Here is a 25,153-nt window from a genome sequence, read left to right as displayed (position 1 = left end):
CTCTCTCCATTACAGTGACATGGTATTTCATTTCCCATAGGTTTGGGGAAAAGGAGGCCTATATGAGTTTCATGAATGAGTTTCTTCAGCACAACTGGTATACCATGAAATCATTTCTCAGCAGTGTTTCAAGCCCTGGTAGTACCATAGCATTGAGTGCCTATAATGACTCAATTGACCTGGCCCTGGAATTGTCCATCCTTCACTCCTTGCTCTGCAACATCTTCTCCACTCTGGAACAGGTATCAGCTACTCTTGAGGGGGTTGGTTGGGAGGGAATTCTCATGATAAACAAGCCTTCCCTCTAGTGGCAAGATGCCGCACAAACTTTTTTTTGCATCACATCCACAATGGTTAGACCTGTTCATATGCAGAAACAACACAGAAACAGGTACTTCTATGGACTTTTTACTTGAAACTGAAAAAATGAAAATTTGATTTTAGGTTTTGATGATTTTTGCTATTATAGAAATGGTTTAAAATATTGGGAAATGCAAAGTTGAGGTTGTAATTTATTTGTATTTTACTGCGCTGTGTTAAGTCAGAAATCACTACCATTTTTTCTCTTTCTTTGCAATTTCTCTTTTTTTCTCAGTTCTCTAACATTTGTCTTTTTCTGTAATTTTTATCTTCTAGAGAAACTTAATAAAATCTATAAAATAAAAAGACAGAAACATGTTAAAATTTAAGGCTCAAGCCACCAACTATTGTCTCAAATCAAAGTCTTCTGGCATTGGTTTTGAGCACTTGTTGTCTGCATGTTGCACATTAAGAACTTTACTCCATACATTAATTGCAATTGCAAATGAGATCAGAGGAAGGGAAAACAGAAGGCCCAATAGTATATTGGGAAAACACCAGATCAGCATTGAGTTACAGGGGATTCATACAACAGCCTTGGGACCTAAACTAACCTTTTCCAACCAGCCATGTCATGAGAATAGAGGATAACTGAAAATGAGCCCCTACAAGAAGTCTTCTCTATAGCCTTGGGACTGTTCCAGGAATTCCATTTCTCTTCTACCCAATGTGGTTCTTGAAGAGAGGAAGATGGGTAGATGTGGGTAACTCTCCTCGACTGCCCTTTTCAGTGATGCTGACTCTGTTAGACCCTCTAAGACTTTTTTCAAGTATTTTTTTAAATGAACAGTTGACAGTCTTCAGCTGGTAGACTGCCAAAGATGTTCTTCTTCATCTGAGTAGGAGATCCATTTGCCATTAAAATCAACTGTGAAGAGAGGACTCTGCAATAAGGTTTGCAAGGGAGGGATGCAGACAAATTGTCCAAGGCATCACATACTTTTAAAAGTATGCTCAAGTTGGTAGGTGTGAATTTAAATATACAGTATAAGAAATAAGTATAGGTGTAGATGTATAAATGCAAGGGATAGAAAATAGATCAGCCTTTGGCCAAACTGAAAGCAATTTCTACCATTAATCTGGCCAAGTTCTTTATGTAGACCCTTTCTATTCTTCTATTTACAAGTGGACCCAGGAGAAACTGCAGCCTCTGCCAGCAATCCTCCAGGCCATCCAAGAGGGAACCCCTGTGCCTGTCTCCATTCTTCTTGGGCCTCACATGGAGGAGAGGTAATGAATGGCACCACCAAAGGTGACATGTGGTCCTTGGGGGTTGACAAGGAATGTTTTATCTCCTCTTTTTATCCCTTTGGGAAAGCAGTGCCCTTTAGCCTCCTTCAACTTTAGCCTCCTGCCCTATGGCCTCCTTATAGCACTAATGGAGGATGGATCTTACTTATCACTTGTTCTGAACTGTTCCCCTGTGCGCTCCTCTGCACTTGTTAGCCCAACCTTTCAAACAAAAAACAAAAACAAAAAACTACCCCATACAATCCAGTTGTATTCAAAGGTAGCCTAATTTTTTTCATCAGAAATGTGGTGTAATATCTGTAACATGTTTGGCAATTTGAAAGAAGGCAAATTCACTGCTCAAAGTACTTGTCTAACATCTGTCAGACCTGCCCCAGTCTGATCTCCTAGGGAAGTAAAATCTCAACTCCATTTGGTTGAAGTGAAAAGGTACTTTAATGCTGATTGCATTAAAGTCAAGCGGAATCTAACGTTCCCATGCACCAATACAGAGCTAATCCTTTGGTCCTCCCTAGCCCTCCCCCGATAGTCCAACAAGCAGTTTTCAAGATGGCTGTGCACATGGATGCTGCGGCTAACCACTCCACCTTTCATGTATGGTGTGTATGATTCTCTGTGTGTTTTGGATCCTTTCCTTGATTGAATCCTGTGGGGCAAAGAGCATCTATAGTCAACAAGCCTTGTTACAAATTGGACTGAAATGTGAAAAGGCTATTACGGATGATTTTATACATTCTCATAATATACCAAAGGAGGCAGCTAGGCTCCTGGGGGAGCCATGGATCACTATCACTGTAGGAAGATGCGGAGAAAGAGGAACAGGAAGAGGAAGAGAGGATGCCGTGCTGGGGTTTTCTTTAGGCTGAGTAAGTTTCCACACAAGCCTTCAATTCCAAGTATATTTCTTACCAATGCAAGATCTCTGACTAACAAAATGGATGAATTAAGGCTACAGACAAAATTCATCAAGAACTGCTGTGTTTTGCTAATCACAGAAACTTGGCTTCATTCACTCATTCCAGATGCAGCTGTTGAGCTAGAAGGCTACATAGCTCACTGGTAGGACAGGAGTAGAGATTCTGACAAGATCAAAGGAGGAGGTTTAAGCCTTTATGTGAACAAAAGCTGGTGTATCAATACAAAGACTGTAGACAGCCACTGCTTCATGGATCTGGAGTATATGACTCTTAAATGTAGACCCATATATCTTCCGCGGGAATTCAGCGTGGTTTTGATTACTGCAGTCGATGTCCCACCTGATGCCAATACTACCATAGCTTTGGGATTCTTGTATAACATTGTTAGTAATCAGCAGAATAAATATCCTGATGCTGTGCATATAATAGTGGGGGACTTTAATCAAGTTGATTTAAAAGAAGTACTCCCTACATTCTATCAGCATGTTAAGTGTGCTACTAGAGGAGCAAACATATTGGACAAAGCATATACCAACATCAAACATGGCTATAAAGTTATACAATTACCACATTTGGGACAATCAGACCATATGTCACTGCTTTTAGCACCAGCGTACATCCCTCTTAGGAGACGGGCTCTGCCTATAATAAAGACAGTGAAATCTTGGCCAGAAGATGCTTCCCAACAACTTCAGGATTGTTTTGAGAACACAAATTGGGACATCTTTTACCAGCCTGACCTAGAGGAGCACACTGCAACTGTTCTGTGCTATATCAAACACTGCATAGATACTATCACTGTGGATAAACCTATTAGGATCTATCCCAATCAGAAACCCTGGATGATCAAGGAAGTCCAGCGCCTCTTGTGTGACAGGATCAAGGCCTTTAGGTCCGGTGATGGGGCAAGATATAGTGTTGCCAGAGCTAATCTGAAGAAAGGTATTCGGAAGGCCAAGACTGAGTATAAGAGGAAGATTGAGGATAATTTTTATAGCAATAACATGAGGAAGGTGTGGCGATGGATTCAACAAATTACAAACCATCAACCGACCAATGTCATCCCTGCTGAGGGGGATGCTTCATTGGCAGAGGAACTGAATCATTTCTTTGCTCGCTTTGAAGTGGAGACATCAGAGACAGATAAAATACAACCACCAGCCAATTGCAGCCCCACCTCATGTGGAGGAACAGGAGGTGAGGAGCATTCTGAGGGCTGTAGATCCTAGAAAGGCTGCCAGTCCTGATGGTATCTCTCGCCAAGTGCTTAAAGACTGTGCTGATCAGTTGGCTGGAGTCTTCACCAGGATCTTCAATCAGCCTTTATCCCAGTCCGCTATTCCATCTTGTCTGAAGGCTTCCACCATTGTTCCGCTGGCAAAGAAGTTCCCTATCAGTAACCTCAATGATAACAGACCAGTGGCACTCACTCCTATAATCATGAAGTGCTTTGAGAAATTGGTCTGCTGGCACATCATTTCTGGTCTTCCACATACATTTGATAAACACCAGTTTGCATACAGAAAAAAATAGATCTACAGAGGATGCTTTTGCCATCACTCTTCACACTGCTCTGACTCATCTAGAACAGCAGTGGGGGCTATGTGAGGATGCTTTTTGTGGATTTTAGTTCTGCGTTTAACACAATTCTTCCACATAGACTAGTGTCTAAACTTCTGGACCTTGGGCTTTCTAATTCAGTCTGCCTTTGGATTATGGATTTCCTGTCTGGCCGCTCACAGAGGGTCAGATTAGGTAATCATATGTCTTCCGCCCTTATTCTTAACACTGGTACACCACAGGGTTGCGTGTTGAGTCCTTTACTCTATACTCTTTATGTGCATGACTGCATTCCCACTCACGCTAGTAATACTATTGCTAAATTTGCAGATAATACAACAGTGGTGGGACTTATCTCCAGGGGGATGAGTCTGCCTACCGAGATGAGGTGGACCAGTTGCTTTCGTGGTGTGGAGACAATAACTTGGTCTTCAACACCAATAAGACCAAGGAGCTTATAGTGGATTATAGAAGGAACAGATCAGACATCCAGCCCTTGCTTATCAATGGAGACTGAGTGGAGCAAGTGGCCAGTTTTAAGTTTCTGGGTGTTACCATAAAAGAGGACCTGACCTGGGGTGCTCACATTGCAGCACTGGTCAAAAGGGCCCAGCAGAGATTATACTACCTGAGACTTCACTGAATGAAAAACTGCTGGTGACCTTCTACTGCTGCACCATAGAGAGCATTTTAACTTACTGCACCTCTGTATGGTTTGCCAATTGCACAGTGGCAGATAGGAAAGCGCTCCAGAGGGTTAATGTCATTGCCCAGAAGATCATTGGTTGCCCTCCCCCTCTTTGGAACAACTTTATAGCTCACGCTGCCTTAAGAAAGTTCAAAACATTCTCGACTTCCGGTTTGAAGGGCTTCGGCGACAGACAGAAACCCGCGATCGTGCACGGTTTCTGTCTGGGCTTACCGCTGGAGCGCCCCGAGCCAGCTGGTTTCGGGGCTAAGCCACCCCGTAGAGGTGGTGAAGAGGGGGGAGACCACCAGCAGGGTCAAGGAGAGCTGCATCTCTCCTCCTCAGCTGGCCATTACTCCCTTTACCAAAGGCGGTTGCAGCGGTGGTCAGAAATGGCCACTACAAAGAAGAACTCGACCGGAAAAGAATGGGCAGGAGGAAGATAAGAAGTGAAAGTTTTGGCTGACCGGGTTAAATTGTAAAAGCAACAACCAAGATACCCTGGAATTTAAATTTACAAAAAATAACATCGCTTCCAAAGAAGAGTCGGAAGCAGTGAAGGAAAGTGAAAAGGGAAAGGTTTGGCTTTTTCTTTCTTCTCTCTCCTTCCCTATACTGACAACTAAGAGACTTAAATCAGAAATCAGAAAAATCCGCTTTGGCATCAATAGGCAATTAAGCTGAAAATAAAACAAAATGCCAAAGGGATAATAAAGATTTCTGGACATTAAAAGCTTTCTTTTTCATAGCAGGAAGGGAGAGAAAAAGAATAAGGACAGGATCTGGAAGAGGGAGGAGACTGCCTGGAATTAAAAAGAATCTACAGTAAAACTTCAACAAGACTTCTAAAAGATACATTTTAACTGAAACTTTGCAACTAAATAGTAACCCCAGGAAGAAAAAGTGAAAAAAAGAGCAAAAAAGAAACAGCTTGCATGTATTTGGATTATTTGATGATCTTTGGATTTTTGGTTATTATATTTGAATGACTAAAATCAATCGGGTGGTTGTTTAAAAATTTATACAATGGCACCACTTCTGGATGAATTGAAAATGGAACTTAAAAAGTACAAAGAAGATGCACAAGAAGGGAAGGGTTCTTTTGGCTTCGTTTTTCAATTCCTAGAAATGGAGATTTGGAACTATGAGAAACAACAAGAAAAGACTGCAAAACAAGAAGACTGGGACAAAGAAGAAGCCATCTTTAATGAACAAGCAATTTTATGTGGGGAAGAAAAAGGAAAGTGGGGGAAAGAGAATGGAGAATTTAAGACTTAAAAAAACAACCAAAGAAAAGAAAAATAATTCAAAAAATAAGTATAACACTGGAAAGCAACAGAAAGGGGGAATACAGAAGAGAGAAATAGAGGTAGAGAGACAAGGGGATAAAAAGGGGAGAGAGAAGAAGAGAGGGAAGAAGAAAAGGAAAAGAAGTTACAAAGGACTGGAGCAAGATATAGAGAAACAGGACCTATTTAGAAATAATGGGTGAAAATCTAACTGAAAAAGGGATTCTGTAAAGGTACATAAGATTGTATTGTTATATTAGTAATAGAAATAACTTTAGAAAATTGGAAACAACGTATGATTAAAATGAGGGATAAAATAGTTAGTGTAATTTAGTGAAATGTTTGTGAATAAAATAAGTGAAATAAAATAAATGAGAAAATTGAATTAGGAAGGAACGGGAACATTTTAATTAGTTAATGTTTTATAAAATATAAGTGAATGGGGGGAATTAACTATGGAAAGCTTATAATTGTTCCCATAGAAGTATGATATTTAATTGAAAAGTAATGTTAAAGATGTTAAGACTTTAATGAATATTAATATTAATGATATAATTGAATTGGAATGGAATGTTGTTTTAATTATATATATTTATAATTTTTTTCTTTTTTTAAGAATACAGTGTGTATTTTAAGAATGTACCAAGCAGAATCCGAATGGAAGTTATGTATTATATTGAATGTTACAACTTTAGGGAAAAGATATAAAGGCGTCAGTCATACTCCAATCAGTAACTACAGGAGAAATTTTGTTTAATGAGAAAAGATAATAGATAATTGAAACAGGACAGACAAAAAATATAAATACAATGATTTGAATTGAGATGAGATAATTAAAATAAAATTGAGAAAATTAAAAGAGGGGAGAAGCTATGCAGAAAATGTAAAATAGTAATAAGATATGGAATAGAATATAAAAATGAGCATGAACCTGAATTTGTGTCTGTACGAAGAAATGTAACCCGGGATTACGCTACTTTAAAAAAAGATGTTTTATTTGTTTTGTTTTTTTCTCTTTGTGAAAACTCAAATAAAATTTACACACACACACAAAAAAAAGAAAGTTCAAAACATTCTCAAAGATCCATCTCATCCTGGGAACCCTTTTTTTGAACTATTACCATCTGGCAGACAGTACAGAATAATAAAAACAAGGACAACTAGGCTGAAAAACAGCTTCTATCCCAGGGCAGTAGCTCTTTTGAATTCTGCTGTATAGTGCAGTGTTGGTGTGGTGTCGGGGGTTTTCGGTTCAATGTGTGAAGGGTGAAGGATGTGTGTTTGTGTTTATTTTCATGGTCATGGTCATGATGTGCACTGAAGATGGTGTTTGATTTCGTTGTACGAGGTGCAATGACAATAAATTAAACTAAACTAAAGTAAACTTTATGTAGCTAATCTGTGTTAGGAATACAAGTCACCTAACAGGTATTTGGGTTAGAAATATATAAACCAGGATAAACATTTTAAAACTGTATCTTTAAGAAAATGCAAAACTGTAATTAGGTGTGGTTTCTCAAACGACCATAAGATGGAGCCAGAAACCTGGGTTGTTTGGTCTGAGTCTCAGAAGAGAGCATGAGTGTATCTCTGTTTCCTTCTGTTGGAAAGTATTGCCGTTCCTCCATTTTTCCTAATTGACTGATATTGCTGGATTTAATGTAAGTCTGTTACTGAACTGTTTTTGACACTGGACTTTGTTACTGGATTATCCCTGGATTGAAAACTGACTGATTTACTTGTGATTGACTTTGGATTGCTTATTTTGGATTTTGCTTTAAACCTTTCTGGAAGTAAAAACCTACATTTAATGTACAGTGTATCTGTGTGCTATTTGTGTATTATTCAAACACTACTCTCAAATACATCTCCCTGTATGCACTCATTCTCCTAATGGGGAATTACCTCAACAATCTGGCACTGCCAAGATGTTTTGGGAAACACTGAGGTGTTTGGGCTGGTGAAATTCCATTCTCAGGGTAAACACCTTGAAAATGCTAGCACCCCAGTACGAACCAGAATCCAAAACACTCTGTTCTTCCTCATTTGTCAATTTCCCCTCCTAATTTCCCATCATAAGGTATACAGAATTTTTGCCCATTTGTTCCCACTTCCCTTCCTTGATTGATGGCAGAATGTCAACAAGGCACCAAGCTGAAGGTGGTGGATCTGACATGCTGCCCCCCCTTGACAAGTACATCAGTCCTATAAAACAAATGAAAAGACACAAGAGATAGAGAGAGAAACAAAGTAGATGTATGGTTAGATAACTGAGTTATTTTGGTTTATCACAATATTGATTATGGAAGTATTTGAGGAGTTTGGCTGCTTTAAGCTGCTTAACCCATTCAGTTTTGGAGGGAGGAAAATCTTTCCATGCAACTAAATACTGGAGTTTTCCTTGGTTTTTATGAGAATCAAAAATGTCCTTAATTTCAAAATGTTGTTCCACCTCAATCACGAGTGGCTCAGATGCCAGAGGCAGCATTGGGTGCAGAGGGGACAGATTTTCCAACTTTAGTACACTACAATGGAAAATTGGGTGAATGTGCCTAAGGGATTTCAGCAGTTTGAGTTCAACTGTGACTGGGTTCATGATCCTTTTGATGGGGAAAGTGTCCATGTATTTAGGTTCCAGTTTTTTGGAAGGCTGTCTGGACTGCAGGTATTTTGTGGAGAGGAGATCCGGTTCCCTATTTTAAAGTCTTTTGGCTTTGTCCATTTTTTATCTGCATGTTTTTTATAAGTCTCTCTTGCTTCCTCCAATGGTTTTCTGACCACCAGCCAGGAATTATTCAGCTGAGCAACCTAGTCCTTTAACAAAATAATGCAGTGGGAGGGTGGGTGCGTGTGGTCTCCAGGTTGACCACAATTGCAGATTCTGCTTAATGTCGGACCAGCCGCAGTGTGATCCCTTAGGGAAGTAAAATCTCAAGTCCATTTGGTTGAAGTGAAAAGGCACTTTTAGTAAGAGATGCTGATTGCATTAGAGTCAAGCGGCATCTAAAGTTCCTGCGCACCAATACAGAACTAATTCTTTGGTCCTCCCTAGACCTCCCCCGATGGTCCATCCATGTGTAGCCAATCTGGCACTGCCAAGAACCAGATTCCAAACCGCTCTGTTCTTCCTCAACTGTCAGTCCACCCCCCCAATTTTTCATCATAAAGGTATACAGCTTTATTGCCCATTTGTTCCCTCCGCCCTTCCCTGATTGATGGCAGAATGCTAGCAAGGCACCAAGCTGAAGGTGGTGGATGTGACAACATCTGTTCCCACCCCATCACATGTGAAGGAGAGTGATAGGTTAGCTGTTTTTCCTGCTGGCAGGCAACATGTGGAGAGAGGGTAAATAAAACTGGGGGAGCCATCATTTCCTTTCCTTAATTGTACATATTGAAACTATAAAGATAAGACCCCTCTTGAACCTGATTACTATAGCAGAATGGGGTTTTGCTGGCAGGATAGCAGATTTTATGATGGCATATTTTTCTGCCAGCTAAAGGACTAGTGGGTTGCACTTTCCTGTGGCCAGCTGCCTGTGTCCATAATTTAAGAGCACACAGAAATTGCCCTAAAAGTACTCTGGGTTAAGAAAATGGGATGGAGAAACCATTATGCAGAATGTGAGAAGTTTTGCATCAAAACATAAGGATGTGTAGATGTGGATCAAGTTAATTAAATAACCCAGACAACATCATGTTTATTAAGCACTAACAAAATGTAAACAACAGGAAATCAATTTTTTTTTAAATGTAAGGATGTGTAGGTGTGAGCCAAGTTTGGGTCTGAAGACTTAATTTGGAATTGAGATTGTCAGCATTCCTCTGAATTACTATGTCTTTTGCACAGCTGACTCCTCATTCTTTGTGTTTCAGGCACACTGAGAAACAGAAACTAGGGTTTGTGCCCCCACGGGATCTGGGCAAGTATAGTCCTCTGATCAAGAGCCAGTCTATGACTAGCATCCAAAAGAACAGAAGCAAAGAAGAAGCCCTGACCCCTTTACATCAAACCAAAAGCAGGAGCAAAGTGCAGCGTACTCAGAGTGTCCCAACCCAGACTAAGGCATCTCGACGTCTCCACAAGCAGAGTAGCATAGAGCAAGTGGTTGACAGTCAGGACAGCAACCCTCAACCTTATGACTCCTCTCCATGCAATAGTGGCAGGCACAAGGCATCTCAGGTAAGCAGAGTTTAGGAGAGGTTTGCTCAACTACTATATTAAAATGTGGTCTTGATGGCCCACAACTCCCTTTCATCCAGTTTCAATTTCATGGAAAGCTGTTATAACAGAAAGGAAAAGCTTTTCCATAAGGAGGCCAGGCAGACCCTCCCTTCCCCCCCTCCCTCCCCCTCTCTCCAATTCGACAGCGAAGACATGTTCAAGTCCACCATTCAGACTTTCTCAACATTTCTTCATCTGAGCTCTAAAACCTGGGAGGTTTTCTTATCATCCTCCTTGTTTTTCAGCATGGAGGCTCTATTTAAAGGACATTTTGTATTGCAGGTGGATTAAAGTATTTCCATGTCTCTGTAATTAGTCTCTGATTCTTGGTCTCTTCAAACTCACCAAATAATGTTCTTCTGCTTTAGGGATGCTCAAAGCTCCACCCATCTGTATCGCTGCCTCAGAAACCATCAGTCCCTTGGTTACGACATTCAGAGGATGCATCAGCAATGCAAAATTGCCCATACTCCATGCAACCCCTGGAACAGGTATAGGAGGAATGTCCTAGAGGAGTACCAACATGCTTAGTTTTCTGTTAATCTATTCCTAATTAAAAATCCACCGGGGGAAAAAATGATGGAAAAGAATGCATGCATCTAGCAAAATTAACTTTTTAAAAAGTGATATCATTCCATAAATATAATGAATGACTATTTATTTATTTATCCAATTGATATAGCCACCCATCTCACCAATATTATTCTTAGTGACTTATCTTCATTGGGGATGCTTGGTCAATGAGCCTTAGATTTGACAGGTCAATAGCCACTTAAACTTAAAGAAGTTTAAGAAATGGAAATCTGTTGCATGTTAATTTTCCTGAAAGAGACTGCATCAGCCTAAGATACAGTTCTCCTGCTTTGGGGATCACACTTTTAGCTGTTTACATTTCCCAGTTCTTCACATATTTTTCTGTTGTTAGGAATCATAGCAATAACAAACTTATGTCCAAGCATAGCGAGAGAGAGCCATTCTAATTTACTAGGGAAACTTCACACAAAGCAATGTCTAGAATGTAACCCTGCAAATCTTTCCTTTAACTGGGGGAAGATGAGACTAGGAAAGAAAATCCTCAAAGCTGCAATTTTATAGTGGGTCAACACAGTCTAAATATGTAGCTCCAGCAAAATGTATTACTGAAGTTATCTTGTCAACTGAATCCAGTACTTTCTCAAGACTTAAGACATAATTGCAGTCTTCCCCAATTATGATGAGAAGAGACTAAAGCATCCCCTTATCCAGCTTTTCTCTGTTCTTGCATAGTTTCCCCTCATTCTCTTAATCTTGAGCCCTTGCACAGTCTTGAGCCCAGGGGTACTCTAAGCTTCATTACTGACCCTACCCTCTGCCCCCCTCCCTAGTATGCAAGGCAGATGGAAGTGCTACAAATGAAGCTGAGTTCAGCCAGAGACAAGCAGCAGCTCCTGGAGGATCAGGTGAAGTCATTGTCTGCCCAGAATCAAGCACTGCTGCAGGAACAGGCCAGATTTCAAGAACGAGAAGAGATTCTTGGCAAGAGGCTAGAAGAGACAGAACTTTGCTTGGTACAACTCAGCAGCAGGTAGGAGAAGCCAGTAACAGGAGCCAGAGGCACATGCTGTCAAATGTGGTGGGGGTGGCGGGACTGCTAGCCCCAATAGGAATTTTCATTCCATTCAATGTCTAAGTTCCTGTTTATTAGGCAATGCAAATCCCATGGCAGGGGATAAGGAAGAGAACAATCCAAGTTTCCTGTTCCAGGAATCCAGCAGGGCATCGTTGGGGCCCAATCCATTTATGCCAAAGAGCCTAGCAGGAAGTAAAAAGCGGTTGGGGCTGATGAAGTGAAGTAAGCATCTATGGACTGATCTTTCCTGGCATTTCCCATGGCAAGGCCAGCAGGTCTGAGCTACAATCTACTGCTGAAGTCTTCTGCTGGGCTGAAGAACAAACAAACAGGGCAGTACAATCCTTGAAGTGGAAAACACAGTTTGATGAAGTATCTAATTGGCTATGCCACTGAGAATAATTCTTATATAGACTGAACATCTGGAAAGTTTCAGATTGTGGAAAAGGTATCATTTACACAGAAAGTGAAAAGGCTAATGTGAACTTCTCTTTGTTATTCTAACTTTGATTTGCTATCAGTTTGCTTTTTTATTCTGTCTTTTATCATCCCTCAAATTGTTGCCAAGGGAATCTTGAGGGTCAATGGATAACTAGCAGGGAATGGGGAGAAGGGTTGAAACTACAACCGATCTGTGGTGAGATCTGAAGGAGACTTGACTGCTGTGTTTTTCCAGGATGTCCTGCATAGAGGCCAGCTGGAAGAAGGATCATGAAAAGCTGCAAGTGAGTGAGGAGAAGGCCAAACAACTGGTAAGATCCCACCAGAGGCAATGTGTATCAAATGAGATCCAATCTATGCAAAGGCCATTGAAAGTGTTGTGTAAATAACAGAAAGACAGTTCTGAATTATGAACAATAGGCAGAAAAACCAACACAGAGCTAGCTAAGATCCCACCTGGATGGCAGCATTGGGGAAGCGGAGGTGTCAAAAAAGAGAAGATGGCAGTTAGGGCAAACAATGCAAACCCCACCCCTTTTGTATGTGCATTGACACTGCATGCAGATACAGAAGGGGTGGGGTTTGCACCGTGGCATCCACCCTGTTGCTTCATTTGACCGTTTACTGTCAGATGCCATTATGCATTCCAGGGAGAACTTCAATAGGACAATGCTTCTGTGCCTGAGTTTATACTTGACTTCTTCATACTACTAAGCCTTTTATGCTCACAGAGGTGGCAACCCTATTTCCTGGGGATTAGGGTTGGGGCTAGGGTCTATATTTGCTTTAGATTAAGAAATGGTGTAGCATGACTGACTCTCTCAAGCATGTGTCTTGTAGGATTTGCAGTTCTCCACAATGGAAAGGGACCATGACCAGCTTTTCTGTACTGTTAGCCAGATGCTGGGGTATCGAGATAACCAATCACATTACGGCAACAACTCTCAGGGCTTGTGTGGATAATAAGACTGAGAATGGGAAAGCCATGTTTCCCACACAGCTCTTGTATGGAATCCAGAGAAGTCAAGAGGATGGGAAAACGTGCCTTCCACTAATAAGGACAGCATCATGTTAAGAGTTCTCAACAGTATTCAGCCATTGCTGCAGCTTCCAATCCATGTCTACCTGAACGTTTATTCACACACATTCCATCCTCCAGCTTAAAGATACCCCATTTACTGTTTTCTGGGTACATATGCTCACTGCAGAGCTGCCTTGGCTTGAAAATGTTTTCCCGGAGAAAATGGAAGAATATCTCCCTTCCAGATCATTCCCAACCTATGGATGAAGAGACTCCAGAACTTGGAAATATGTGGCTCTTCCAGTTGGCTATATGACTCTATATATCCATAGTTGTTGGTACTATGGCTGCCAGAAAGGCCAGACACCTTTATTGTGCACTTCTTTTCAGTGCTTGTGGCTTGGTCAGGGAAATAGTTTTCCCTTACCTCTAATAGGCCAAATGAGGGCTTTCAGTGAGTTGATAATTCTGTTGCTATGTAGGTTTCTTTAATGTAGCTTTGCTCTTTCCTTTCCTCCCCACTTCCTTCTCCCCCCAGCATACTCTTTTGTGACAGTGAATACTCCAATCCCAAAGCCCCAAGTGTTAGTGGTTTACAGTTGAGAATGAGGTGGGGGAGGAGGACTTTCCCTTCTGTACAGTCAGGTGGTTTCAGGCGCTGGGGGGAGGGGGAGACTGATGTTCCTTTCCATGCTACTTCCTTCTCAGCTGCTTGGAACTGAAGGAAGAGGTGCAACCCTGCTACACCATTTCTCCTGCCCTGCAGGGTGCTGCAAGATAAGGCAAGTGTGTGCTGTAAAGGATGCACTTTCCATTGTTGTGCTCTGTATCAAGCAGGGGTGATGAAAGTGACACACTACGAGGGTAAAAACAGAAAACTTACAGCAACCTGTGCAATTTTTCCTGAAGCAACTTTAGCAATAGTTGGATGAAGAGATGCCTTCCCTAGGTCTTGTCAAGTTCACCATCTCTTACCAGCCCAACTTCCCACATGCTTTTCTCTTGCATGGATAGTTGGTCAAAGTATATTACCAGCTTGCAGTCTAGAGCTCTGTTCTGCTGCTAATGGGTTCCACCTCTCCAAATAGCCCAATAAACTGCCTGAAAAACAACACTACCAGCCTCCATCCTGAGGTTTGGTGAAAGGCAGATTCTGGTGCAGTGACTGTTCCACCAGCATATATTCCACTGGTAGTGAGGAAGCTCATCAAGTGTGGCTGTGCAGACAAGACCTGTGATTGCATCCCTGTTTTTGTTGTCTAAGGGCATATAAAGGTCAGTCTTGCAAATTTTAGGCAATAATTGCTTCTATGCCCAGAAAAATCTCAAGCAAACACGAAAGAGAGTGTCCTGTGGGCTATTTTTTTTCTTGCTTTATCTATAAAAGGTGCAAAGAGCTGCCTTCTTCCACAGAAAATTCTGACAATTTCTTTATCCTGCCTTTGAAGCCCATCTGAGCCAGGTGATGTGAGGAGTGGGGCTTAATGAAATGTTATTACCTACCCTGGGATGCCCAGTACCTGTTGTTATGGTCTGCCACCATCCTGCTGCACCATGCACCAAAGAAGAAGGCTCTTCACCCGTCCCAAGCAGGCTGATCACCTGGTTGATGCATATGGCCAGCTGACCCCAGGGCAAGTATAGCCATTTCTGAGAGCATGAATGCATCGTGTTGTCTTCCCTCTGCTCACTTTCCTCTAGGAAAGCCACCTCCACCTATTCTTTTTCTGCTATGTGTCACAAAGTAGCCTTTTTTCACTTGTGCTGGTTCAAGAGATGCTACCTGCTGTGCTTCATTTCATTCTTGTCAAAGCGTCCTGCCCATTTAACTCCTGGGCACAGAGCAAGAACACCTCGTCCCCTGGTCACTGTCCTCCATGACAGTGCTTTCATAATGGTGCCATTGGTATGGAGAAAATTTGGGTTTTTTTAAATAGTATATTGATGAAAAAATAAAATGCCAGCTTTTTTGTTTATTTGCTTTTAATCAGATGAAATTGACCGTCTTTCTGCCCTTTCCCCTCCAAGCCCCACAGCCTTTTCTTTTTCTTAAAAATTTTCCCATATTGGATTTCTCCAATCGGACTGTGGGAATACCAGATGGCCATGACCAAAATAGAGGAAGGGGTCTGAAATCCCCAGAAAGGGATTTCCTAAGCCACCTTTAGTTCCACCTGGTTTACTCATGGGAAAAAAGCAGCTCAATGATGCAGTGCAGAAAAGCCCTGAAATGGTATACTGTACAAATGGTATCAGCATAGAAAATTATGAAAAAATTGACTTGGTTCTTATAACTTCAGAGAGATGGAACAGAAAGTTTACAGCAAAATATGGGCTGAAGTAGGATTCAGATTGTTGTTGTTTTTTTAAAGAATTTTTTATTTTAGACAAACATACACAAACAAAACATAAAGCACAAAACCATCCTCACTTATAGTTTGTATAAATTCTCATATTATCAATCTAGCATATATGTATACTTTTTTCAGTGCCATTGTAACTTTGAATGGTCACTCCACACAAGCAAAGTACCAGCAAAGGGGGGGGGGAAACTCCAGAGAAGTTCCAGAGACAGGAAGTCTAATCCTGCCAAGAATGTAAAAAGGGTTAACGGAGAGGCAGTTTCTGTAAGCAACACCAGAATGTTTCCTTCCTGCCTTCCTTACAGGATTAGGCCAGTAATTTCTTCTAACAACTGGTTCTCCGAACTGCTTAGCATGTTAACAACCAGTTCTAGCAAATAGGTGTGAATGGGTAGAATCCCACCCCTGCCATACCTTATAAAATTGTTTATCTTCTTGTTCTCTAATTTCAAATGTCAATTTACTCATTTCGGCACATTCCATTATTTTTTTGATAACTTCCTTCTGCATTGGTATTTTCTCGTTTTTCCAATTTTTAGCAAATACAATTCTAGCCACTGTTAATGCATTTACAATCAAGTATTTCAATTCTCTACTGTATATTTCCGGTAAAATCCCCAATAAAAATATATCTGGTTTAAAGTCTATATGTTTTTTTGTCATTTTTCCCAAACGTGTGGATTTTAGTCCAGTATCTTTTAGCTTCTGCACACGTCCACCACATTTGGTAATATGAACCCAGTATCTGATGACATTTCCAACATTTTTCGGATTTATTCTTAAACATTCTTGCTATTTTCGTCGGGGGCAGGTGCCACCTGTAAAAGATCTTATACAAATTTTCTTTATATGCTGTTGACATTGTCATTTTGTAATTTTGAGACCACAATTTTTGCCATTTCTCTAAATCAATCCCATATCCAGAATTTTCCCCCCAAGCAATCATCATTTCTTTAACTTGCTCTTCTTCTAGCTTAACCTCTAATAAATATCCATATAGTTTTTTAATCACTTTTTCACCAGTACCTGTCAAAATTTTATCTGTCAGTCAATTTATCATAAAAGCCTTCTGTTTTAAGATCTTTGTCATATCTAGAATGTATTTGCACATATGAAAACCAATTCATCCTTATACCTTGTTCTTCTAGTTCTTGCATAGATTTAAGTTCACCCTTTCTATTCAATATTTCACCATATCTAACTGTTTGTTCCTTTTTATATATTATTGGATATGAAAATGCTTCAATAGTTGATAACCAGACTGGAATTTTTAAATAATGTTGCCTTTTAATCTTCTCCCAGTTTAAAAACAAATCCTCTCATATATAATGTCTTCTGAAATACCCCTGTGTTTTACTTCCCTTGTACCATAGAAGGCGTGCCATCCCAAAAACAAATCATGTCCTTCTAATGTCAATAATCTAGTATTTCTTAGCGTTATCCATTCCTTAACCAACATCAAGTTTGTAGCCTGATAGTATAACTCCCAATTAGGCAGGCCAAATCCTTCTCTTGTTCTAGCATTTTGCAACAGTTTTAATTTTATTCTCGCTTACTTTCCCTGCCAAATATACTTCAACACTATTTTATTTAAATCTTCAAAATAATCTTTCCCTAACCTAATTGGAATTATCTGGAACAAGTATAAAATTCTAGGTAATATATTCATCTTAATTGTTGATATTCTCCCTATTAGTGATAGTTGTAAATTTTCCCATTTTGCCAGATCTGTCACAATCTGTTGTTTGAGTTTATCATAATTATTCTCTTTAAGTGTACTGCATCTTGCTGTCAAATGTATCCCCAAATACTTAACCTCATTTCTGCCCTGGATCTTCAAAACTTTCGCCAATTCTTCCTTTTGTCTTGCAAACATATTCTTTATCAAAATCTTCATTTTATCTTTATTTATTTTCAAACTTGCTACTTTTCCATATTCCTCTATCTTTTCTATCAATTTAAGTGCTGTTTCTAATGGCTCCTCCATCTGCAAATGCTTGTAAATTATATTCTTCCTTTTTAATTTTCATGCCTTTTATATCTTTTCCTTCTCTAATATTTCTATTTAACACTTCTAATGTTAACACAAACAACAGAGGTGACAGTGGGCAACCTTGTCTTGTCCCTTTCCTTATATCAATAGAATCTGTCAGTTCCCCCTCTATCATTACTGTTTGTTTATAATATATAGTTTCTATGGCTTGAGTGAATTTCTTACCAAAGCCCATCTCTTCCAGCTGTAATAACATAAATTTCCAGTTCATGTTGTCAAAGGCTTTCTGTGCATCTAAAAATATCAAAGCCATTTGTTTTTCAGGATGTGCCTCAAAGTATTCCAAAGTGTCCAGAATGTTATCTTTATCTTTATCTTCATGTTATCTTTAATTTGTCTCTTTGGAGAAACCCATTTTGATCCGGATGAATAAAGTTATTTAAATATCTTTTAAGTCTTTCTGCCAATATTGAAGTGAAGATTTTATAGTCTGAATTTAGCAGGGAAATAGGTCTATAGTTCTTAATTTGTTGTGGGTCGGTGTCCTCCTTTGGCACAAGTGTGATATATGCTTCTGGCCATGATTTGGGTATCCTCCTCTTTAGCATAACTTCATTCATAACTTCTAACAATGGAAGATTCAACGATTCCTGTAATGTCTTATAAAATTCCACTGGCAGTCCATCCGGATCTGGTGCCTTTCCATTATTTTGTTTTTAAGTGCTTCACTCCATCATTGTTATATTCCCTTCTAGCATCATTTCAGTATCTCTAGATATCTGGGGTAGATTCGCTTTCTGCAGGTATTGTTTAACTCTTTCTTCCTCTATGTTCCCTTGCTCATACAGTTTTCCACAGTAGTCTTGTATAATTTTTTTCTTCTCTTTATTTCCGTAGCAAATTTGCCCTTGATCGTCTATTAGTTGCATTATTTTTCTTGATTCTCTCTCTTTTTTCAATTTGTATGCTAACCTGGTTTATTTGCATCTTCTAGGTAGTTCTGTTTAGCACCTCTAATTCTTTGTGCTAGTTCCTCCTTTTCTATTAGCTCCATTTTATGTTTAATTATGTCCATTTTTATTTTAATTGTGTCCTTTTTTTGTGGAAGTTTCTGTAACTCTTTTTCAAGTCTCTTGTAATCATCCTCTAATGTTTTAAAACATTGTCTTTTCTTAGTATTTCTTTTCCTTGTATAGTCTATTATCAAGCCTCTGGTGTAAGCCTTCATTGTGTCCCAAAGGTTCTGCATTGATGTGTCCTCTTTTCTGTTTTCTTCAAAGAAAAAAGCCAATTCTTTCTCCATTTTTTGTGCGAAGTCCTTTTCTTTTAATATAGTATTGTTTAAAGTCCATCTAGATCTTCTCCTTTGTCCTTTCCAGAGGTGGTATTCAGCAGGTTCTGACCAGTTCTGGAGAACCGGTAGCGGAAATTTTGAGTAGTTCAGAAAATTGGCAAAATTCTGACTGGAGATTTTATAGTATCCTTCCCCTGCTATGTCCACTGAGCCATGCCCACAGAACCGGTAGTAAAAAAAAATGAATCCCACCACTGGTCCTTTCCATTTAATTGTCATTGGATTGTGGTCTGCCCAAGTACTTGTTTCTATATCAATTTCCTGTATATTAAAAATCAATTCCGTTGACATCCATATCGTATCTATTCTAGACCATGATGAGTGTCTATTTGAGTAAAAAGTATATTATCTATTTTTAGTGTTTCTTTCTCTCCATGCATCTTTTAAATTTATTTCATCTGTCATTTTAAAAAAGGGTTTTGGAAGAGTCTTTCTACTTTGCTTTATTGTTTTCTGTGTTTTATAGTCCAATTTCTCATCTACCATTCCATTAAAATCTCCCATCATGCAAATATTAACATAGTCCAATTCAATTATTTTCATGTGTAATTTTCTATATAATTCTTCATGGTTATCATTTGGAGCGTAAATTGCTATTAAGAGTATTTTCATATTATTGTCCATTATTTCCACCATCAAGATTCTTCCATCATCATCTGCATAAATTTGTTCTGCTGGAAAAATTTGTTCTGTGTCTCTAATATATAAAACCATTCCTCTTTTCTTATATCGTGTCAACACAGTAAATATTTTCCCTAATTTTGGCTGTATCGATATTTGTTCATGTTGCTTTTTAATATGCACTTCTTGTAGGCAGATTATATCAAATTTTAGTTTCTCTAATTTATGAAATGTTTTCCTTCTTTTAACAGCTGAATTAAGTCCATTTATATTAATTGTAATCATTTTTTTCTCTTCCATATTTATATTTTATAAGAAGGGTTTACTGCTCTGGTAGATCTCAGTTCTCATTCTCTAGATTCCACATTGCCGCCTACTGCACCTTCTTCTTTTTCAGTTGCTGCTAGACATTCCTCTTGGAATTCAATTAATGACTCTTCTCTTCCTGTCTCCTCCTCTTTCCCTCTAAAATGTTCTACATAAAATAGTTCTGCTTTCTCAGTTGAATCTATTCTGTGTCTTTATTCTTGCCATGTAAACATGAGACCTTCTGGTATCAGCCATCTGTAGTTAACACCTTTCTTAAGTAATATTTTAGTCAGAAATTGATATTCTCTTCTCATCTTTCTCATTCTTCTCGGTACTTGTTTCAGAACCACAATTTCCTTGTCTTTGTATTTCGGTGTTTTCTCTCTTGCAATCTGTAGTATTTGCGTTTTGATTGCTTTCTTAGTAAATCTTATATGGACTTCTCTTGGTAGTTTATTTCTCATTGCATATCTTGTAAAAACTCAAAACTCCTTATCTATTCCATCCATCATCTTCTCTTTGGTTATCTCCAATGCTTCTGCCAGAATTTCTATCATTATTTCTGCCAAATTTTTTCCCTTTTCTTCTTCTATATTTTGAAATCTAAGATAAAATTCTGATCTGTCAATCTCCCATCTCAATGTTCTACTCGTGTCTCTTTCAACTACACTCAGTCTGCTATCAATATCTCCAATTTTCTTATCTCTTTGTTCATCTTTTTCTTCAATTTTTTGGAATCTATCTTCATATTGTGTAATCATTTGGTGTATGTTCACCACCTTCTCATCTGTTTTTTCTGTTTTCTGTTCAATATTCTCTATTCTTGATTGTATTTTTTTGAATTCCTTGCCAAATCATCTGCAATGTCACCTCCTTGTCTTTCTCTCGTTCCTTTTCCTGCTGCAGCATCATCTGTATTGATCGTTGTCCTCCAGATGGTGAAGAAGAGGAAGTTGGTATTGAAGAGCCAGTTGCCATTACCTTTCTACTCATTTCCAAACAATTGCTGATCTGTGCAATAGTTGAAGGATCTCAAACAATACAACATCTTCAGGTTCTTCTATACCTTAATCCACTTATATGGAGGGCAAATATAATCCCAAATAATAATGAAGAAATCTTCAGGCTCTTGTATATCTTAATCCAATTAGTTCCAGTTGTTTAAAAAAGAAAAAAATTACAGGTCAGTCACAATAAAAAGTAAAAATAAATGTCTTCAGGTTCTTCTATACCTTAATCCAATTAAGTGGAATGAGATAAACCAAATATTACAATTAACAATCTCCAGCAGAAAAAAAAAAGAGAAAAATATGTCTGTCTATGCGTAAAAATAATATTTCCAAAGAAAAGGAAAAAAGAAATGCACCTTCTTTAAAAAAAAAAAAAAAAAGGAAACACAGGCTTCTCCTCCAAAAGACCACAGTCCAGCTAAAAATAACTAAGTGAGGGGGAAAGTAGGGAGGTAACACCAAAAAGAAAAAAAAGACAAGCTTTCTGTCAAAGAGAAAACACTGCCACTATATAATATCCAAAACTCTTTTGATGAATTCCAAACAAAATTTACAGTTCTCTTTCCAAGGTCACTGCAATCTTCTTTCTTTCAACTCCAAGCTTTCTTTCAACTCCAGATTCCAGCCACTGATAGTATCCCAGAGGAGCACATGTATAAACAATCTTCCATGCTCATCCCACTATCTTATGAATAAACAGGCTCAGAGTCCTTGAAATGTAACACCAGCTCTTACTTTTCTCAAAGTTATCAAACATTCAAACAAGAAAAAGAAAACAATGTTTCCAAGCCTCTGTGTGGCAGTGTTACTTATTATCATCTACTTTCACTTCCCTCATATTCAAAACAAAAGCAGGAGAAAAAAAAGAAATTAAGAAGTACAAGTAAAACTGTACAATAAGGCATTGAAAAAAGAAAAAAGAAGAAAGTCTTACACACAAGAAAAAAAGATTAAGTAATTATATAAAGAAAACAAAACAAAACAGTCCAGTTTAAAATTAAAAGGCGTTTGTAAAAAAAATCCAGCAATAAAAAGGATTAAAAAAAACCACTAAGTTTGACTCAGGTTTAATCTTGCCACTTAACTTCTTCTGTTTTAACTTTTCTTTTAGTCTTTTAGGGTGTTCTCTCAAGTAATGATGATTAAAAATTATCTCACCAAACCGACACACTCTCCAGCTTTCTTCTGTTCAGATGTATCATTCGTAAGATTTACTTACAAACAAGTTACTTTCCAAGAGGCTGTCCATAAGTCTATTTTATTCATAAGTCCAACCATGTAAAAAAAGCACAATAATGTAAAACAAATGCACAAAAACAAGCCTACATGATGGCGTAGGCTTATCCTGCAGAGTAGAAAATGGCTTATGTTCAGCTTCCCAATGTGCAACAATGGAGCTCAATTATATGTATCTGCATGCTGTAAACCCTTTCTTGCTTTCTCTTGACTTCTGGGACCTTATAAGTTGGAACTGCAGGACAGGTTTGTTTGTATCAGTGAAAGTTCATAACTTGAAAGTTCATAAATACAGGACTGGTATACTAAAACATTGTATATTACAGTAATAGATTTTTTAATATTATTATTAAAATAATATTATTTTATAATATTATAGTACAAGAAAAGGCTGAGGGACAAAAATATTACAAGATGGTATTGTAGCAATTGTTTATGATCATTGGTGATTTGCTATCATGTATTTTCTGCACAATTGTAATTTTTCCCCTTCTTTACATTGTTTTCTCCTCCTCCATGAATGTCTTACTACAATACTTTATGACCATATTGTCATGCAGTTGTGCATGAATGTATTTATGTGTATGCGTGTTTATGTATACACACACACACACACACACACACCATATATTTGAGGAAATGTTAACATTTGTCTTTGCCTGAATTAGTCTCTACAATTTTCTTGACAAGGTTTTTCAAAACTATTGTTCTGACCCAGCCTTTGCAAGCTATTAGAAACCATTTACTCATGAGTAAAACAAACCCCTTTTTAAAACAGGGCAGGAACAGTCATTATTCACATAGAATGACAAAACCAAAAATAATTAGTCACAAATGAGTCTTTTCCCCTTCTGAAAAGGGCACGATCAGTCTCTGTTCACATGAGAACTCAAGATAAAAAGTCCTTCAATGATTAAGCCAAGCAGAAACAGTCCCTGTTCACCCCATCTGAGGCAAATTCACTACCTGTTATTTCCCAGCAAGGAGACTCAGTTTGCATCTCAAATACAGAGCAATTAGTCCTGGCAAACCTGGTTCTGGCAAAAGAATCTGACTTGATTGATGCACACTGGAAAATGAATAGTTGTCTGTGACAACAGGCCAGTCCCAAATCCCTACTATTTATTTCCCAGCCAGGGAGGGGCTGGCTAACGACTACGACTTCTTTTTCCTGAGAGCTGGCTTGTTGCCTTCCATTGCTCTCCTCTCCTCTCTACGCATATGCGCATCTGGGATGGACCCCATCTGTTCCTCCCTGTCACTCAGCTCAGGCCCCAAGGACAGCTGCCTCTCCACCTGCGGGAGGACAAAAGGCCCCAGCTCTGCACCTGCCTCTGATTCTGCTTCGTCATCAGAGTCTTCCAAAGACTCTGAAGCTGGCCCAGAGTCCCCCTCCCCCCCTCCTCCTCTGACTTTGCTGCTAGCTCTGCTGGCAGCCGATGGGCTACAACAAGTGTTTTCCCCTTGTCTTCTTCTTAGAGCTGAGAGTGACTGGCCCAAAATTATCTAACTAGCTTTGTGCCTAATGTGGGACTGGAATTCAGGTCTTCTAGTTTCTAGACTGGTGCCTTAATTATTACACAAGTCCAGTTCTCTCCCTATGCAAGGAGTAGCAATAGATATAGTGCAATGGTTCTGAGATCACATCTGCCAATTCCTTCAGAATTCTTGGATGTTATCCATTAGGTCCTGGTGATTTGAATTCATCTAGAATGGACAGGTATTCTCTTACCATTTTCTTGCCTATTCTAATTAGTATTCGTAATCTGTCTTTTATGATTATGGTTTTGGTAGATTGGGCTATATTTTCTTTTTCCATGAAGACAATGCAAAGAATGAATTAAGCAGTTCTGGTTTCTCTCTACTACTTGTTACTTTCTTATCATTTTCTCCTGTAAGTGGACTGATTGTTTTCTTAACTTTTTATATGGTGAAAGAAACTTTATTATTATTGACGTTTAGTTTTGCTTCATTTTGTTCAGTTTTGCTTCATGTTCTCCTGTCTTCATCTTTGCAGGTTTCAGCTATATGTTGGTATTCTACCTTGGTTATGTGTTCCTCTTTCCATTTTCTGTACTTATCTTTTTTGTCTTTCAGTTTATCAAAGAGTTCTTTATGCAACCATGCTGGTTTCTTTTGGGATTTCCTGTTTTTCTTTTTCAGTGGTATTGTTCTGGACTGGGCTTTTATAACCATATATTTCAGAATTTCCAAAGCTTCTTGAGTTGTTTTGTCCTTTCATATTTTCATCAAAGAATCTTTCCCAAGTTCTCTCTGAGTTTGTTAAAATCAGGTCTTTTAAATTCTAAGACCTTTGTACAATTACGTTCTATTGCTTGTGTTTGCATTATTGAATTTCAATATGACATGGTCATTCTCACTAAAACTTCCTGTAATTTCAACTCTCTCTATCACTTCTTCTCTGTTAATAAGAATTAAGTCCAGTATAGCTGTCCTTCTAGTTCCCTCCTCCACCTTTTGGATGACAAAATTTAGCTGGATTGGTCAGGAGCCTGTTTGATCACTCACTTGATGCAGAATAAGCCTTCAAGTTGATGTCAGGATAATTAAAGTCCCCCATTTGTTAATTGGTTAGAAAAAGTTTGTCTATTTTTTTCTGCTTGGTTGGTTGGTCTATAGCAGGGGTTTGCAACTTAAACACTCAGAGAGCAATTTGGACCATTTCTCACAGGGAAAAAAAACCCACTGGGAGCCACAAAACCTGGATGGGCAAGGCCAACTCGATGTCACTCATTCCCACCCAGTCACATGACCCCCTAGCCACACCTACCCAGCCACAAAACCCTTCTCTCTCTCTCCCCCTCTCCCCTTCTTTATATCTTGATCTCCCCCCCTTCTCTGTATCTATGTGTCTCTCTCCCCCTCCCCCTCTCTATCTCCCACCC

The 25,153-nt window shown here is 38.9% G+C and overlaps 1 protein-coding gene across 1 annotated transcript in view; it reads left to right on the top strand.

Annotated features, from left to right (window-relative positions):
* Positions 1-16,369, top strand: part of RASAL3 (RAS protein activator like 3) — a 48,154-nt gene extending 31,785 nt beyond the window's left edge. Inside the window, exons 13-19 of the mRNA XM_026679637.2 lie at positions 41-242; positions 1,487-1,590; positions 9,942-10,248; positions 10,659-10,781; positions 11,655-11,854; positions 12,576-12,651; positions 13,181-16,369. Coding sequence (XP_026535422.2) covers positions 41-242; positions 1,487-1,590; positions 9,942-10,248; positions 10,659-10,781; positions 11,655-11,854; positions 12,576-12,651; positions 13,181-13,303 — 1,135 coding nt within the window. The 3' untranslated portion in view covers positions 13,304-16,369. The remainder of the gene's footprint in view (positions 1-40; positions 243-1,486; positions 1,591-9,941; positions 10,249-10,658; positions 10,782-11,654; positions 11,855-12,575; positions 12,652-13,180) is intronic.
* Positions 16,370-25,153: the final 8,784 nt, after the last annotated feature.

Source organism: Notechis scutatus, chromosome 2 (assembly GCF_049901735.1).
Source record: "Notechis scutatus isolate UNSWTSFEM ecotype Mainland chromosome 2, rNotScu1.2, whole genome shotgun sequence".
Taxonomy (NCBI): Eukaryota; Metazoa; Chordata; class Lepidosauria; order Squamata; family Elapidae; genus Notechis; species Notechis scutatus.
Note: the sequence above shows the minus strand (reverse complement) of the source record. Positions and strands in the feature narration are given on the sequence as shown.